The sequence below is a fragment of the Oryzias latipes genome, chromosome 21, assembly GCF_002234675.1.
Source record: "Oryzias latipes chromosome 21, ASM223467v1".
NCBI classification, from domain to species: domain Eukaryota; kingdom Metazoa; phylum Chordata; class Actinopteri; order Beloniformes; family Adrianichthyidae; genus Oryzias; species Oryzias latipes.
In genome coordinates, this window is record NC_019879.2 from 21,663,267 (window position 1) to 21,679,263 (window position 15,997).

At 38.3% G+C, this 15,997-nt stretch overlaps 2 protein-coding genes across 10 annotated transcripts in view; one reads left to right on the forward strand and one right to left on the reverse strand.

Moving 5' to 3' along the window:
- lrp2 (LDL receptor related protein 2) overlaps positions 1-11,223 on the reverse strand; it is a 56,076-nt gene extending 44,853 nt beyond the window's left edge. For 6 of the 7 annotated variants that reach the window (XR_002292762.2, XM_011489764.3, XM_011489763.3 and 3 more), the window contains exons 1-12: positions 11,049-11,223; positions 7,202-7,309; positions 6,128-6,250; positions 5,091-5,207; positions 4,574-4,684; positions 4,357-4,470; positions 4,146-4,262; positions 3,506-3,649; positions 3,292-3,411; positions 3,053-3,181; positions 2,002-2,171; positions 219-442 (exon numbers count right to left, since the gene is read on the reverse strand). Coding sequence is in view for 6 of the 7 variants with exons in the window: in XM_011489764.3 (XP_011488066.1) it covers positions 219-442; positions 2,002-2,171; positions 3,053-3,181; positions 3,292-3,411; positions 3,506-3,649; positions 4,146-4,262; positions 4,357-4,470; positions 4,574-4,684; positions 5,091-5,207; positions 6,128-6,250; positions 7,202-7,309; positions 11,049-11,118 (1,547 nt within the window). In the remaining variant the exon portion in view is untranslated. Of the gene's footprint in view, positions 1-218; positions 443-2,001; positions 2,172-3,052; positions 3,182-3,291; positions 3,412-3,505; positions 3,650-4,145; positions 4,263-4,356; positions 4,471-4,573; positions 4,685-5,090; positions 5,208-6,127; positions 6,251-7,201; positions 7,310-11,048 lie in introns of those variants that run through there. The other variant, XM_020713109.1, reaches the window with a different exon arrangement.
- LOC101157406 (coiled-coil domain-containing protein 89) lies at positions 10,717-15,594 on the forward strand. 3 transcript variants are annotated; one of them, XM_020713111.2, is made up of 9 exons: positions 10,717-10,769; positions 10,980-11,032; positions 11,809-11,850; positions 12,819-13,162; positions 14,084-14,214; positions 14,290-14,420; positions 14,501-14,577; positions 15,075-15,177; positions 15,258-15,594. In XM_020713111.2, exons 3-9 carry the CDS (start codon positions 11,845-11,847, stop codon positions 15,348-15,350), a joined length of 885 nt encoding a protein of 294 aa, XP_020568770.1. In that variant the 5' UTR covers positions 10,717-10,769; positions 10,980-11,032; positions 11,809-11,844; the 3' UTR covers positions 15,351-15,594. The 3 variants fall into 3 exon arrangements, with proteins under 3 accessions (XP_020568770.1, XP_020568769.1, XP_023806992.1); XM_020713110.2 differs by lacking the exons at positions 10,717-10,769; positions 10,980-11,032 and adding an exon at positions 11,232-11,318; XM_023951224.1 differs by lacking the exons at positions 10,717-10,769; positions 10,980-11,032 and adding an exon at positions 11,365-11,476.
- Positions 15,595-15,997: the final 403 nt, after the last annotated feature.

Consider the following 15,997-nt stretch of genomic DNA (forward strand, 5'->3'; position numbering starts at 1 on the left):
ACCACCTGGCTGTCCCTCTCTCTTGAACTACAATATTGGATTACAATAAGAGTCATCACTTACATTGCTCCTCACTAATCTACTTTGGGCAATCTGTTAATCTCAAACACACACCCTTCCCCCCATTATTCCATGCCAGTGGAGCACAACATGCACTGAAGGTCTGGACTGGGAGTGCGTGGGTGGATGAAAGGACGGTGAATGGGACATGCGCTTACCCGACGGTGGGGTCCACTGCCAGTCCTCTAGGGTTTCCCAGGTTTTCGGTGATGAGCGTGACCCGGTTGCTCCCATCAAAGTCCACCATGTCAATCCTGTTGACGCTGGCCTCCACTACATACAGTTTATTGTTCACCCAGTCCACCGCTAAGTTCTCAGGGTAGTCAACTGATACATCTAAAACCACCTGCATGTTGGAGCCATCCATATGCGCAGAAAACACCTGTACACAAAAGATGCCATTGTTGCCAGGAAGTTAGTCCTTAAGTGATATTTACTAATCAGCTATGAGATCACTGGAGATTAGCCTAATAACAGGTTTCTATTAGATCCAAATATTTTCATTGTTGGAGGAAACAGGAAATTCTCTGTTGGTTTTGTAAACCAACACTACAAACATAACCATATAATTTATGGCAGACGTGTATATAATGTGTATATTAAATGCTTATTTTTTTCCTCTAAAATTTCCTATTCATTTACCCTTTGTTAGAACTCTTACATGTTCTTTTATTATCTGCTGATTTGTGGGAATAAAAAGAAAAAAAGAAACCTCTGAAACCTGCCAAGTCGTGCAAATATCTCAGACTGCTAAAGATTTAAACAATTTTGTGATTATTTGAAAACTTTGTAGTGTTTTTCTGCACTTTATAACAAAGTTGAATATTCTCACTAAGCTGTTTTCACATTACAATGCCGTTGACTATTTTAAAATGTCGTTAGTATCATGCTGTCTGTCACACACTACATGTAGCATCAGGATACTATGCAAAGTTGTGGGCTTCTCTCATTAGTAATTCCTCACTGAATTCCAGAGATTTTTGACCTATGGAACATATTTATTTAGTCTTTTATCTCTTCAAAAGTGACTAGGAGAAAATAGAAGTTTAACACAGAATATTATTTTTTGAGATGTGTCTATAGAATCCAACGATTTTACAGTAGCAAGACCACAATAAACTCAAAGACACCAAACAGATTTGATGGGCAAAACCAAAAAGAATCCCCAGTTTTGTGTGTTGAGAGAATATATTTTGAGTCCTGTTGCATTAAAGCTATACACCTGCTAATGCCCCAACACTTACTTAAAATAGAGACCTTGGCACCACACAGCTGACTGCGAAGGGGGACAGCTTTTAGCAGCTTTGCTTCATTTGAAACCACATCCTGACATCTAAAAAGCAGGATTTTCAACTGACCTGTTTAAAGGGAAACTGAAGACAAGGAAAGAGCCGGGTAGTTTAACCTTTCTGGTTGCATTCACATGCCCTGTTTGTGCTCTCCCTACTTCTAATCTGACATGCTGCCATGGAGGTGGCTAATATGCACTGATACCCAGCCGAAGGTACAATGGTTCCAGTTTAAACCAATGAGAACCACATTTCCAGACACAAGATGAGCATGCCAGAGAATGCATACATATGGAGAGGGCTGCTGAAAAAAATACAGCATGATTAGTTCAGACTAGATCAAGTTCCAAAAATTAGACCTTGGTATGTGGACATCATACCTGCCTATCAGACTGCTCTCAAGATTAGATTCTATTACATATCTACTTCCCTTCATTATGAGACAGCCACCATGGGGCCAAAAACGACCCTGTTATTATAGTATCAAAGTTTCTGATATTTTTTAGGATAACGCAAAAAATTTTGGCCTTTTAAGCGAAAGTCTACCTCAAGAATGTGTTCAAAGAACTGAGCTACTGACTGTAAGAGGTTCTTCTGCTTTGCAGTGGTTGTTTTTACAAACAGAAATAGCAGAAAATAGGACATAAAATACCTTATTTTGAATGGTATCAGTCCAGAAGATCAAACGAAGATTATAGTGAAAGTCAACCCCGACCGCGATCCCTCTGTTCTGTGAACTGATCAGAGCATGCTGACTGTTGCCGTGGATGTCGCCCATTATCAGGTCTTTGCCATTAGAAAATATCAAGGAAGGAACTCCAGCTAAAAGAAAATCAAAACACAAAGAATTGTAAGACTTATCAAATCAGAATCATGAACATTCAGTTAGAACCAAAAGTCAAAAACAAGTAATCTGGTTTACAGTAAATAGATTTTCTACGAAAAGATTAGTGTAAATTTACTAAATAAAGCTTATGGGTCATAATGAACGGAGAAGTCACTATTGGACACTACTCTCACTAAAGCTGGAGGGAAAGAGGTCAGTTAAAACTTTTCTGTAAGTGCAATACAGACAAGAGTAACTAAAACAACACTGGCCATGCAGCAATGCACCAGAGAAGAGTGTGGGCACTCGCTGCAGCCACTGACAAAAAACAGAGTTGTGTAAAGGTGGCCCCCTCTGATCATCTTTTGTAAAAACCTTCAACAGTAAAAGCATTTAAGTATAATTGCCGTTTTTAGCCACAAAAAAAACCCTGTGTTGTTTAAGGCAAAGTTTTTGTCGAGCAAAAGGAAATTCACCTCTGAGTTCTGGGCAGGACTGTTGGCGCAGAGTGAGTCTACCTTCATTTCCCATCATCCCTTTTTCTTTCCCGCTAGCTGACAGCCCCTCACAATCCAACCTAACATTACCAGTGCAACAAACACTGCAAGCAGTATCAGAGCTATCCAGCCGTACAGTTTTGAGCCAGATGACATTATTTCGCCTGCTTCTGATTCACCACAATTCAAATGACTTCAGTTTTAATCAAAAATTTTTTTAGATATGTCTTCCTCTATGAGAAAAATTCTAGAAGAACATGTAAAAAAAACTATTTTCATTTGAATAGGTCTTTAAGCTATTACACATCATCAGATGCATCATTTATGTTCTTACAGTCTGAACATAGGATATTTACAACAAAATGATGAGTGCCACTTACTCTGGATGTCAGCTCTACAGTATCTGTGCTGCTCCAGAACATAGCCCTGCAGACAGCTGCAGCGATGTGAGCCGATTCGGTCCTCACACACTTGGTCGCACTCTCCCCACATGGAGCAGTCATCAAAATCTTTACATGGTGCCATAAAAAAGTGGATTGAATGTTTAATTCAATGTACATTAATAATGTAATGGTAAGTTGGGAAATGTAATGAAAGCAAGTTACGGAAGGATTCCTACCTACACACGAGCGACTGTCATTGCCGCTGACAACATATCCAGATGGACAGGAACACGTTCCTCCATCAGGGGAAGCATGACAGCGGTGCTCACAGCTCAAAGAAGCACATCTCCAGATACCTGAACAGAGCAGAAATCAAACCGTCAATGAATATGGACGCTCAAAGTCAGCTTGAAAGAGGACGATAGGCTAACAAGCTGCATTTGTACTGACTGCAGTTGCGGCTGGCAGTGGTGTTGGTTTCATCCTCTCCATCAAGACAGTCAACTCTGCCGTCACACAACTTATCCATTGGGATACATTTTCCAGAAGATGGGCAGGGCCATTCACCCGGGTAACATTCCCGTGGGACATTATCTACAGAAAACATGAATGAATAACCCCTTTATTTTGAAGGTAAAATGAAGTTTAAAAAACAGCAGAGCTTAACATGCAATTGTTTTTGTCATTAAAAACTTTGGATTAAGTATGATTGCGATCTCAAAATCACTTAAAAGTTATCAAAGGGAGTGAAGCTGTGTCTCTGTGTGCGTTTGTTTGTGGGAAGGGGTAAATAGAGGCCTTTTGCAGCCTGTCTCCTAAAAACCCAGTCTTCACAGCCATGTGGAGGAATTCTAAAGCCCTTTGGGGGGGGGCTGGACAACCTTCTTCCACAAAGAGTCATTTGAATATCACACTTAAAAGAACGTAGGCACGAATCTTAGCAAACCAACCAAGGGGACTACAGATGGATCAGGTTTCCACAGCTCAAGCTTTTACTTTTTTTAGTGGTATTTAACCACCGGATTATCTGAGATTTTCTAATCCCAAAATATGCAACGTAAGCACTTCATTTGAACTTCTCCATCCTTACCACAGCCTTTTTCATCTGCGTTGTCTTCACAGTCGTCTTCTCCATCACAAAGCCAAACTTGGTGGATGCAACGACCACTAGGGCAGGTAAAATAGTTCCCTTTGCATGTGGGATATGCTGTTTAGAAAAAACCACAATAACAGTTTGTTTTTCTACTTGGTGAGAAACAGGTCATTATGGATATGGTGGAGTAAAGCAGATCAGCACGAACTGCAGTTGAGCTCATCGCTGCGGTCTCCACAGTCATCATCGTGGTCACAGACGTAGCGTTGAGGAATACACAGTCCATTTTGACACTGAAACATTCCCGCATTGCAGTGCTGTGCTAAAGAAAACAAAACAGAGGGTTTATCTAGGGGTGAGTTTATGCCTTTAGTTGTATTCAATGAGTATAAAAGGCTATTGCGTAAGATTGATCAACTGCTTACTGCAATTGGCCTCATCCGAGCCGTCACGGCAGTCAAGTACATGGTCACACCGCTGTGTCCGGTCGTAGCAGGCCCCATTAGTGCACCTCAGTTGTGTACATTCAGGGTAATCTGTAAGATTAACCCATCATCAGTCCAATGTTAAGCACTCAAATCAGCCTGACAACTGTGCTCTTCTCCGCTTTTACCAAGAAAAGGGGTTTCTGAAAGGGAAGGATGTGAGACTAAAACCTGAAAGAACACCATAACACCAGCAGTTGCCACAGCATCCTTTATGAAACGCTGAGATTACCAAAGCATGCAACGCTGTGAGTACCATGTCGGCACAAGAATGGCATAACAGCTAACTTCAGTTTTACTAATCCACCAAAGAATCTGCAATCAACTTCTGAAAAGAAAGAAGCATATTGTTGCCTGTTCTGTCAGTCAGCTAGCCTCTTAATTCTAACAGATTGATTAAAATACCAGGAAATCCAGAGAAAATAAGAAAAGGGACACCACCCTGAAGAGGACTTACTGCAATGTCTTTCATCAGATCCATCTGAGCAGTCTGCCATGTGGTCACAGCGGTATAGCGCTGGGATGCACATCCCATTACTGCAGGTGAACTGATCACCGGTGCACGTCCTGCCAGCTAAGATCAATCACAGAAGCACACTTGGGTGAAGTTCTCTCCTTTACCACCTTAATTTAAATTTTGTGCAGTCTCACAGGTGACTGCCTTTAGATCTATATCCCTGGTAGTCTCCTAAAACTAAATTGAAGAAGTTTATCAACTGCAGGTAGATTAAAGATTTCAAATAACTCAGGATTCAAAGGCTTTACTGTAATTGCAGGGGCAATTAAATTGTGCACGGTCTGTTAGCAGCAATGCACAGGGCAATAAAATAAAAAACAAGAACACACAAAAGTAGACAATAAAGATAAATAAGAAAATAATAAGAATAAAGTGTGTAACAGAGGAATGATTAAAGGATGCTTCGAGTCCGTATATCCCAAGGGAAGTAGCTGCTTGTGAGTTTTGCCCTTCGATGTATATGAGAACTGGATCAAGTGTGATGTCACCCATAAAAATTTCTTACTTCTGGCTCAAACAAAATCAATCAATTCAGTTAGCATTTTTTAGCGATATGGACACCGCCATCATCAATGTTGTTTCTACGGCAACCATTCTTGCCAATCAGGAATGAGCTTATTGGAAGTCCATACCTCTACCACTTGACTACACAAGTTAAACGTTTCAAATATTCGACCTGAGACCACATACTTTTATTGTAGCATCTGATTGGACAGTTTATAACTTGAATAACTGACCTGGGTTAGCAAAAAGAAAACAATTTTTTTTTAAAGTAGCAGAGCAAGAATTGTTATTCTGACAAATACAAGGACTGAGTAATTGCTGTTTATTTCTCTATAGAATTCTATGGCATTTTTGCTAGAGCCAGCAGGTACATCCTGTTTGGAACGCCAGAGGGGAGGAGTCACTAAGTCCGGTTCTCACAGACAGTCAATGGTCGGCCCTGAAGAGTGAACGATCACTGCAAATGTACTTACGACAATTCTGCCTCTCATCTGATCCATCTTCACAGTCTTCCTCATCGTCACACACCCATACATCTGGGATACACTCGCCGTCACTCAAACACTGGAAGTGACTGTGATCACATGTTACCTGAGCTGTCAAAATATACACACATGACGTCATTTACACCACACATCTAACATTTTCTGGTAAGTAAGTTCAGATACTTGCTCTCAACACTGTTATTATTTCTAAAACCATTGTTTTCCCACTGCATATATGAAGTTTGGAATAACTGTCTGTGATGAAGCATCAAAACAAAAATGTCAATGTTCCTGAAGTCTGACAACAACAAATACATAAATTTATTCAGTTTTAAGTATTCAAAAATTGGAAGACTAAAATGTTCTCATTAATTGCTTAATTAAATCTCCATTCTAACCTTTATTTGTAGTATGGGACCCCCTCTTTCACATTCCCCTTAATCCTACATTTCACTTATTAGTAATAAGGAAAGAGCCAGAATTTTTATAATCAACGCAGTATTTTACAGTCACGAAGACTTTACTTAATTTAAAGATAAATCTGCCGTTGTTTTCCTCAAGCATTCCTGAATGTTAATATGGACTAAGTAAACGGTGTGGTAAGAAACTGCAGAATGTGTAACTATAATACATCAACTTTTATAATGAAAGATAATTGAATGATCTTTAAAAAAATCTAGAATATAGAGCTTTAACAACTAAAGTTGTAACAACAATCTGTCTTTTTTTTAACTAAATGCAAGAATAAATTCTGATTTTAACGACAATAAAGAATTGAGACCACACAACTGTCAAGCATGGAGGTGGAAGGGTTATGATTTTGGCCTGTTATCTTTTTCTGTACTACTACAGACGGTTCAAATTAGTTTTTTGGGTCAAAGACTTTTATAACTTTATAGTAAACGTGTCTGTTTATTATTGCCAAAAATGGACTGATGAATAAAATTTGTTCATTTTGTAAACCAAGTTTTGTCGTTCCATAATGGCTGTATTTTACTGTAATTTCTGGACATGTACAACTTTAAAACAGAAACTGGGGTTCTATATTTTGCAGATACTCACGGCAGTCCTGTTCATCTGAGTCATCTACACAGTCTGATGTCCCATCACAGTGCCAGTCCCCTGGTATACATCGACCTGTCCCACAGCGGAACTGTCCCAATTCACACCCTGCACACATTCAGCCTTCTATCAGTATAATGTCCACATTTCTAAATATCTTATTGGACACTATTAATATGAATTCATATCAAGAAGGTGTTGAGACAGCCCTTCACTGGGGAAACATGTTATTAACTGCAATGACAAGCGTCGGAGACGAGCGTGCCAGCCATCCCACACCCCCGGACAGTTACACAACCCTCACTGCAGTCTTCCCGATCCTCCTTTTGATGTTCTCACAGAGTGGCATCTGTAGAGATAAGGTAGCACTACTCTACCTTCTCTGAGGTTTTCCAGGAAAGATAGAATCAAGCAGCATAGTTGAGAGGCAAAGTACTCCATCAGGTCCAATCAAACAGGAATGTGCATTTCTGATGGTCTGTTTTATGGAGCATGCTGGTTCTGTCTTGATGTGTAATTGGAATAAATAGTGGTACTAGGTGGTACCACAGTCATTTCAACCCAAATTCCTCGGGAGCAGAGGTGGTGACTAGTGCTGGATGTGGGCTTTGTCAATCAGCATTTTGAAAACCATCCTTCTCTTTTATTGAACTTCTCCCAATCAAATATAGGTATTATTTACTTGTATAATATTGATTTTTTTAACCTATTATCAACTATTTAAAGGAATCTGGAATATCTTTATATTTTACTCTGTAAATAGCAATTGTCTTATGTCCGCATGAGCATTTTTCTGAATAAAATTGCTTCCATGTCCAAATTGAGCGAGGTGAAAAGGTGCCAAATAATGCTATCTGTTAGGAAAAAATACGATAATCTCCCAGGCAATGCTACGATATACAAAAATATAATTTCTTGTCTGTGCAGGACCAGGACAACATCTAAAAGAGATAGTCCTGGTCATTAACAAGTGCTTGAATGAAATCTGAAAATCGAGGTGTGTAGATACTATACACGCAGGCCTGAGTTGGCAGCTTGAAACAGTATGCCAGGAAGAAACCAATATGCTCGAAGCTTTCAAATGCAGTCAGTGTTTCCAAGCTGTGTCTTGTGGGAAAAATGACAAGACGACGAAAACAGACGATGAACCTTTCAGCCCTTCAATCTTGAGCAGGAATTCATCTCTGAAAAGTACAAATACTTAATAAAAATAAAAGTAAAAATTACGATTTTCTTTCCCTCCAAGTTGAAAATTTGTAAATAATGGTTGATGCATTTTTATAAAATAGCTGAATTTCTGAAGAATGATTGGAACGAGTCAAATAATCAATGTTTTTATCCCTTTCTCACAGCCTTTTGACTAATTTAATGTTTTCTTTTTCTCTAATTAGCAACTTAAACTCACAGCAGGAGAGAGTACCGCTCTATCTGTGCAAGAGGGTGCCCTGCTATTGCCAACAAAGAAGGGCAGCAGGGAAATTTTCATTAGAATGAAGCGCTGCTAACGCCTCAAACCCCACTGAGAAAGTACTATGGTACAAAAGAGGTGCAAAGGCATGTAAACTCATAACTCTAAGCGTCCCCCAAAAACGTCCTTCTGAGAAAGCGCAGGGAATGTTCTGAGTACAGTGATGTGTAGCCTACAAAATAGTATGATTAAGAAAAACACCTGTTGACTGTTTTTGTCCCGCAGGATTCCTGTTTTGTTGTGTCGCAGCCCTCTGCTCTCAATCAATGTGTATGAAGAAAACAAGTGCTGGCAGAATGAGGTGCTGCGACCTATTTCATATGGAAATCAATGCAGCAGAATGCAGTCAATTGCCAAACAAGTGACTTTGGCTCTCAGTGGTACACTCAAAAGCAGCTAAAAACCGAGGGGCTTTGGCAGTGGCATGGGAGCAGAAGGGAGGCATAAATAAAGAGAGGAATAAAGCCTCTGTCTGAGTAGAACTGAAGAATGCTCCACACTCCTGAGCGCTGTGCGAAGAACCATAAATTAAGCTGTCATAAAGCAAAAATAAAGGTACTTGACAACTCATTTTTGCTCTGTACAGCTCGCCAAAGTTGACCAAACTCACCCCTTTGTACCTTTAACACAACAGACTGGAGGGGTTATAAAAGGATTTTCTCCTGGTTTGATTTGACTGTGTTCCAGTTGCTAACCCACTCTGAGAATTGCACAAGGATTTAGGCTTTTACACCGGAAAGAAGCTGACATGTGCAAGGTTTTATATGCTCGTGCTAGGTTTGAAAAGTTAAAGAAAGAATTCTTATAGTTGTTTTTTTTATTTTTATTTTTTGACTAAAATAAAACTTAAAATAGTTTTTTAAGGCAGGTTATTTAAAACAAATAACTAAACTAATCAAGGCAATACAGGTTTCAAGTTTCCAATGAGAAAAAGTTCCTGGTAATCATTACCGAAAAGAATAACTTCATTCAGCCGTTATTTTTCTCTAAAACAGCAACGCTGTCAAAGAATAGTTAAAAATCCATCAACTGTGAAATCTTCACAAACTATCAAATTAGTTATTAATGCCAGAATAAGCATTTTTGAACAGCATTCCTCTTAACACCTGTATTTGAGAAAGTTACAACAGAAATCATTAACCAAGCTGTTTTGGTAAATAATTGTGTTACACTTAGGATTTAAGATGCTTCTTGTCATAATTGTTTTTTTTATTTTGCATATAGTATCTTTAAAAAGGATAAAATGCCACCATTTACCCTTTAATAGCAAAATAAAATGATTGCATTTGTTAAAAACCTCAAAATCCAGCCCAAAAATATTTATATTTTCAGCCAAGCAGAGTTTGTTAAGGTTTGTTAGTTCATATAAATGCCCGGTTAATGATGAACATTCTGACTATGACATAGTTTTGTTTTAGTCCAGTCATCATTTTCTACTCTTTAGCTGTCATCAGCACATCTCATCAACAATTTCTGCAGCTGCCCAGATTGAAGGGAAATTAGTTTTCGACTCCCAGGGTCAACCCTACTATATTGGCCTGTAAGCATGAGCTCTTCACGTGTTCAGGTTTTGTGTGTGTGCGTGTGTGTGTGTGTAGACCAATGAAAAAGGGTGCTGGATATTTTAAAAGGAAAACTGGCCAAGTGGCCCCTCTCCTTTTTACATTATTCCCCAAACTTCTGTTGAAATGATTCTATTTTGCAGCAGCTGCAGAGTAATTAGTTGCTTGATTCACTCTAAGGAGCTTACATCCTAAGGGTTGAGCAAAAAGAAAGCAGATTACACTTTGAGCAGCAGGATCTAGCTGGGCTAACACAACAAACTGTCACATAAAAAGTTGCATCTGAGCCTTTTGCATCCTATCTTGCACTCAACAAACCCATGTCGTTTTTTCCCTTTTAACTAGTTAGGATCGAGTCAGGGATTTACACCTTAAAGTCCACTCTAGTAAATGAGATTTGTACCAGCAGCTCCGGCTCTTCCCAGATTGTCTGTAAGTCACATGCTCTATTCTGTTACCTAGCAACAGTAAAGCTCGGGCAAAAGTTCCTCAAGAGAACTTCCAATCTCCCTGCAGGCTTTGTGCTCAGCACCATGAGGTAAACCCCAAAGGTCCACAGCAGCCTGCTTCACTTGGAAGCAGCGTTGAAAACATTCATATTTGTGACAAATGTAAACAATGTTTAGTTTTAAAATGTATTTGCAGTGGAAAGGCTAAGATGTAGCAGTTAAGGTTCAGTTGTGATGTTTTTTTATTATGCCGGTGAGCAACAAGTGCACTCAATGAGTCATTCCCAACTTTTTCTCAGAGAATTCTTCAGTTCTGCTGACCTAAAGAGGGAATTTAAAAAGTTAAAAGGAGGTAAAATGCTGCTTACCCTCAGAGTGGCACCATCTAACACAGCATATGAAAAGGAAGAGGAACCTAAGCAGCAGAGCTCTCCACATTCTGGCTGGCCCGTCCAGCTCCGCTGCAGATGGAGGAGCTGTAAGGACTGAAGCTGGGATGCTGGTGCTTTCCTCTGTCTTTCTTGGCCCGCTAGTTGATGAAAAGGGGGCGTGCACAAAGAGCGGGTATGCCGCTCCCCCACACAGACGCAGTCCGCTGGATAAATCCCTCTGGCTGGAATCTGCATAATGCCATGCAGGTCCGACTTGTCTTGAGCGCCAGTGATTTTACACTCCCAGCAGGTTGTCGCTGTTATTATTTTTTACCCACGCTTGGGAACCAAGAGGCGTCTGAATGAGAGGATAAACAAACTGCACTGCAGCACAGTGGGCTAATTGTTTCAGACTTTTACGAATGGTATACATATTTTTTACACTTAAAAACTAATCCAATTTGATTTTTGTTTTCTTTAGCAACAATACGAACGCATTAGTCTGAAATATATAAAACACTTTCTATGACTGTCCAACTTCTCTGCTTCTTGGAAAAGTTTTTAGCGCCGCTCAGCGGCCGAGCAGCGGAACCAACATTAGACCCTTCTCTGTTGTGAAGTCGGAGGGTGGCACCAAAGTGGTTGCTATGGTGACGGAGCAACTTGACGCGAATTAAAGAGAAAATAGAGCCTAAAGAGGACAAAACAGAGTTAATTTTGCATTTTGGGGTAAAATGCTGATATAATGTCTTCACAGGAAAATGTGGACGACCCTAAAGATAAAAGAAGCACAATGGAGGTATGTGAAAATTGAAATAATTCAGTACATCCTTTTACTTTAAAGCACAAAAATCTTTAACTATGTAAATGTTTTCGTAAATATAAGCGTCTAACTCAAAAGCAAGTTGATAAGATCTGTAGTGGATCACTGTGTTATCTGTGAAAGAGTAAACGTGTAAAGTTAACATGCTTTTTCAATAATAATGTAATATAAATAAATATAATATAAAATGTAAATATAATATTAATTTTTTTTAAAATTAAGAATACATTTATTTGAGGACATTTGGGTCTGTTACTAGTTTTTTTTGTTACCAAAGCAAAACAATCCTGTTTACTGTAAATTCATTCAGAAATAATAACACAAGCACACACAAAAATCTGTAACTCAAACATTGTAAACATGTAAAAATGAAAATAGTACAAGGAACTCTGAAAAGTTTTAAATAAAAAAAGTCTTATCAGTATAGAAAGTATTTTTATTAGACTGAAATAATGTATTTTTATCTGAGTTTTGTACAGTGAACAAGGATTGACCTTTTGACCCTCCCTGATGCTCACTACTGCAGCTCACACTACACATCTGATGAACCACTTAGAATCAGACCTTACATTTGCAGCAGAGATCGAACACATTGACAACTGATCCATTCAGGGGGATACGTGGCGTAGTTCGCCATATGAGAAAAAGGTAGTATTTGTATTACTTGGGGCTACTCCGTGTCAAGTCCTTGAGAGATACATTGGTCTGGGAAAGTCCTTCTCTGTATAGCCTACATTTTTTATTTGATCCTTCATTATTGTTAATCTTCCAAATGTTTTTTTTCTTCATTTTGTAGAGCTCAATCTTCTCCAGAATAAAACGCAACTTTATTTTGGCATGCCATTCTTGAGCGATAATAAATGATGCAACTAATCAGACAAAATTAGACTGAGTCTAATGTCTCTCTTCAAATCTCTTTCTTTTCTTACTTTCTTTTGTTCTAGCTGCAGAAGGACAGCATTTTAAAGTCGTTCAAGAATCCCTTGACCTTTGCTATAGACGACTTAGAAGAAAAAAAGATGCTCCGATCCAGGATAGAAGAGCAGTCAAAATTGATATTGCTGCTGAAACACAGAGCAGATGAAACGCTTCTTCGATACCTGGCCATGCAGAACATCAACTCAGAACTCAACGACCAAGTTGCACAAATGCAGAATGAATTGATCAGCAAAACAGAGCATATAGAGGCATTGGAAATCAGATGTAACGACTTAGCCATCGACAAGAACGCCATGGAGTTTCAAAAAAAGCAAAGTGTTCAGTTAATGAGAGAAAACCAACAGCTTCGGTAAGATATCGGGATACTTTTCCCAAAAATTATAGCATAGAGAAGTGTTGCCTCATAACCTCTAGTAAGAAACCTATTTGGTCCTTATTAATATTCTCTATGAAGTTTATAGGACGTACTTATGCTGAATGCTCTGTTTCTGTCACGAACTGGTGGTGGAGGACCCAAATACAGGAGACCAACCTTGATGACAGGAACTAAAACATTTAATTAGCAAACTGAAACATGACAAAACTATGAGGGGAAACAAAACTGTGACGAAACAGAGCAGATGACCTGACAAGGATGAACAGAAACCAAGACACTTAAATAGGCTGAGGGCAATTAACTGAACTGAAGACAGCTGTGGATCATGAACATGAACCTGAAGGTGTGACTGACAAGGAAACCAAAAACATGACAAAGAAAACCAAACCACTGAATCCTTACAGTTTCAGCAAAGCTTTTGAAAAAAAGGAGCTTGAAATGGTTTGAAAAGACACGAGGAAGAATATTTTTTCAAGCACTCTTTCGGCAACTTATAAAAACATATTTGCTAATATATGTATGTAAAGTAATATTAGATCTGGAAATGACAAAACTTAAAACAAAGGATTTGTGGTAAAAGGGAGGAATAGTAGAAGTTAGTGTTCTATCCTCTCCTTTACAAGCAAAAATGATTTCAGCGGGTCTCCTTAGAATGTGCTCTTTTGCACTAAATTCTGTAACACAAGTGTACCGTTTAATAATTGTTATATAACTGTTCAGAAATAAGAATTTACGTGCTTTTATTAATATATAAAAACAATTGCTTAAAATGTTACTTGCGGCAAAGAAATTAGTATAAATATTTGATGCATTTTTGCTGGAAAAACAAGATGTGAGCATTGTTTACTCTAGTTGTGTACTTTAAACAATACTCTTTTTGTTTTAACACTGAAGAAAGGAATTAGCCACATGTGAGTTGAAACTACAAGAACAAGCAGCTCAACTTAAAAGCAGGGAGGAGTTCTTATTGGGTCAGCTGTGTGATGCTCAGCAGCGTCACACTGATGCTGTGAAAATGTGTGAAGGTAAGCCAAAAGCAAAGAAAACAGTTTTTTTTTATAAATAGTGATAAAACAAATGTGCTTTCCTTTTTAAAACAGATTTTGAACAAAAACTAGAAGAGGTGGGAAAACAGCATGCAGTGATGGAATCAAACAAAAAAGAAAGCACATCAAATGTCAAAAAAGGGAAAAACAAACTTCTGAAAATGAAAAAAAGCAAAATAATACAGGTGAGTAAAAGGTTTAAACTACAGGTCTGCACATGAAGAAACAATGAAATAATTTGCATTGAAACTGTCATTTACTACAGGAAAAAGAAGAGGAAATTCGTCAACTTGAAGTCAAATGGAAAGAAGAGAAGAAAGGTCGGATTGAGGCACAGAAAAGGTCGTTGTTTTTACCAAAGATCCCTCATCTGGAACTGTTACCTGTTTGAACAATTTACAGCAACAAGAGTAGAATATGGATAAGGGTTAGAAAAAGAAAAACTTCAAATATGACATGAAAAATAAAAATGTATGTATTTTCTTTTGCAGCAAGTACAGACTGTAACAGGCTGTTTTGAAAACTTTCAAAACTTTCATGTTTGAATTAAAATGGGCATGAATGACAAATGCATACTATTATCAAGATTTTGGCAAAGAAAGTCAAGCTAAAAAGGTCTACTGTAGCTTTTTATCCTATCTGTCTTTAATAACAGCATTTTCCTAAATTGTTTAGCCCATATTGTTTAGCATATCTTTTCTATGCTAAAACTAATCGAAGTGTCTTTGAGTGCCAAGATGAATTACGTTTTTGACTTTTTCTAATTTTTTATTGTAATCATTCTTATTCATAGCTCTCATGTGGCAGTTTATGGAGCATTTGACCTTTCATTTCCTTAGGTTTGAACTGGAGGCAGAAGCAGCAGTCAATACAGATTTAAGAGTGAAATCTCTACAATCCGACCTTGAAGAATCCAAGGCAAAGTTTAAAAAACTAAGCATGGTTGGTCTTAATCTACCAAATTCATGGATCAACAACAATTTAAGGCATAAAACATCCTTATTGATTTTTCTTTTTTGCAGGATTTCAAAGCCCTCACAGAGCACAGCACCAACCTTCTTGAGCAGGAAAGAAACTTAAACAAAAGACTTCGAGATGCGATTGGACAAATCTGATGTTCAGTGTCTGACACTGCAAGCTAAAAAAATATATCATTTGAAAGGATTGTTCACTTTGTTCAAAAACACAACATTTTATAAACCTTTTTTTAATCCAGCATTTTTCATCTTTCCTGAAAGATGTCAATGTTTGTAATTCTTTTCTGCATCTCTCCTGTACTGTAATGGTAGTAGAGGAGCAGATACTGGAACAGCTATATTTAAAAAAGACATACATTAAAGGATATCTTCGTCAAATGCATATGTTAAAAACAATTACTGTTAATATTATTATTATTATTTTTATTTTTTATTTTTATTTTTTAAACTTGTCCTGTCCAACAGCTAGGCAAACAGATGAGAGCTGAGGGCCTCTTGTGTTTGACATATTTTATTTTAACAAGAGGGGTTATTAATCTTCAGACAAACCAAAGGTATGTCTGAATAAACCCCTTTTGTAATTGAGGCCAAACTTTATTAATTTCAATCATGTTTGAAAATCTTTGGTGTTGGACCGGACGGAAAAGGAAAGAGGGGAAGAAGAGAGAGGGACGTTAGAGAGAGGGGGGGGTAGGAGGGTGATAATAGGAGGGGAAGGGGGGTAAAACCATGAAGCAGCATAGAGCAGACAGGTTTACTGGTTGTTTATCATTACGGTACGGTTC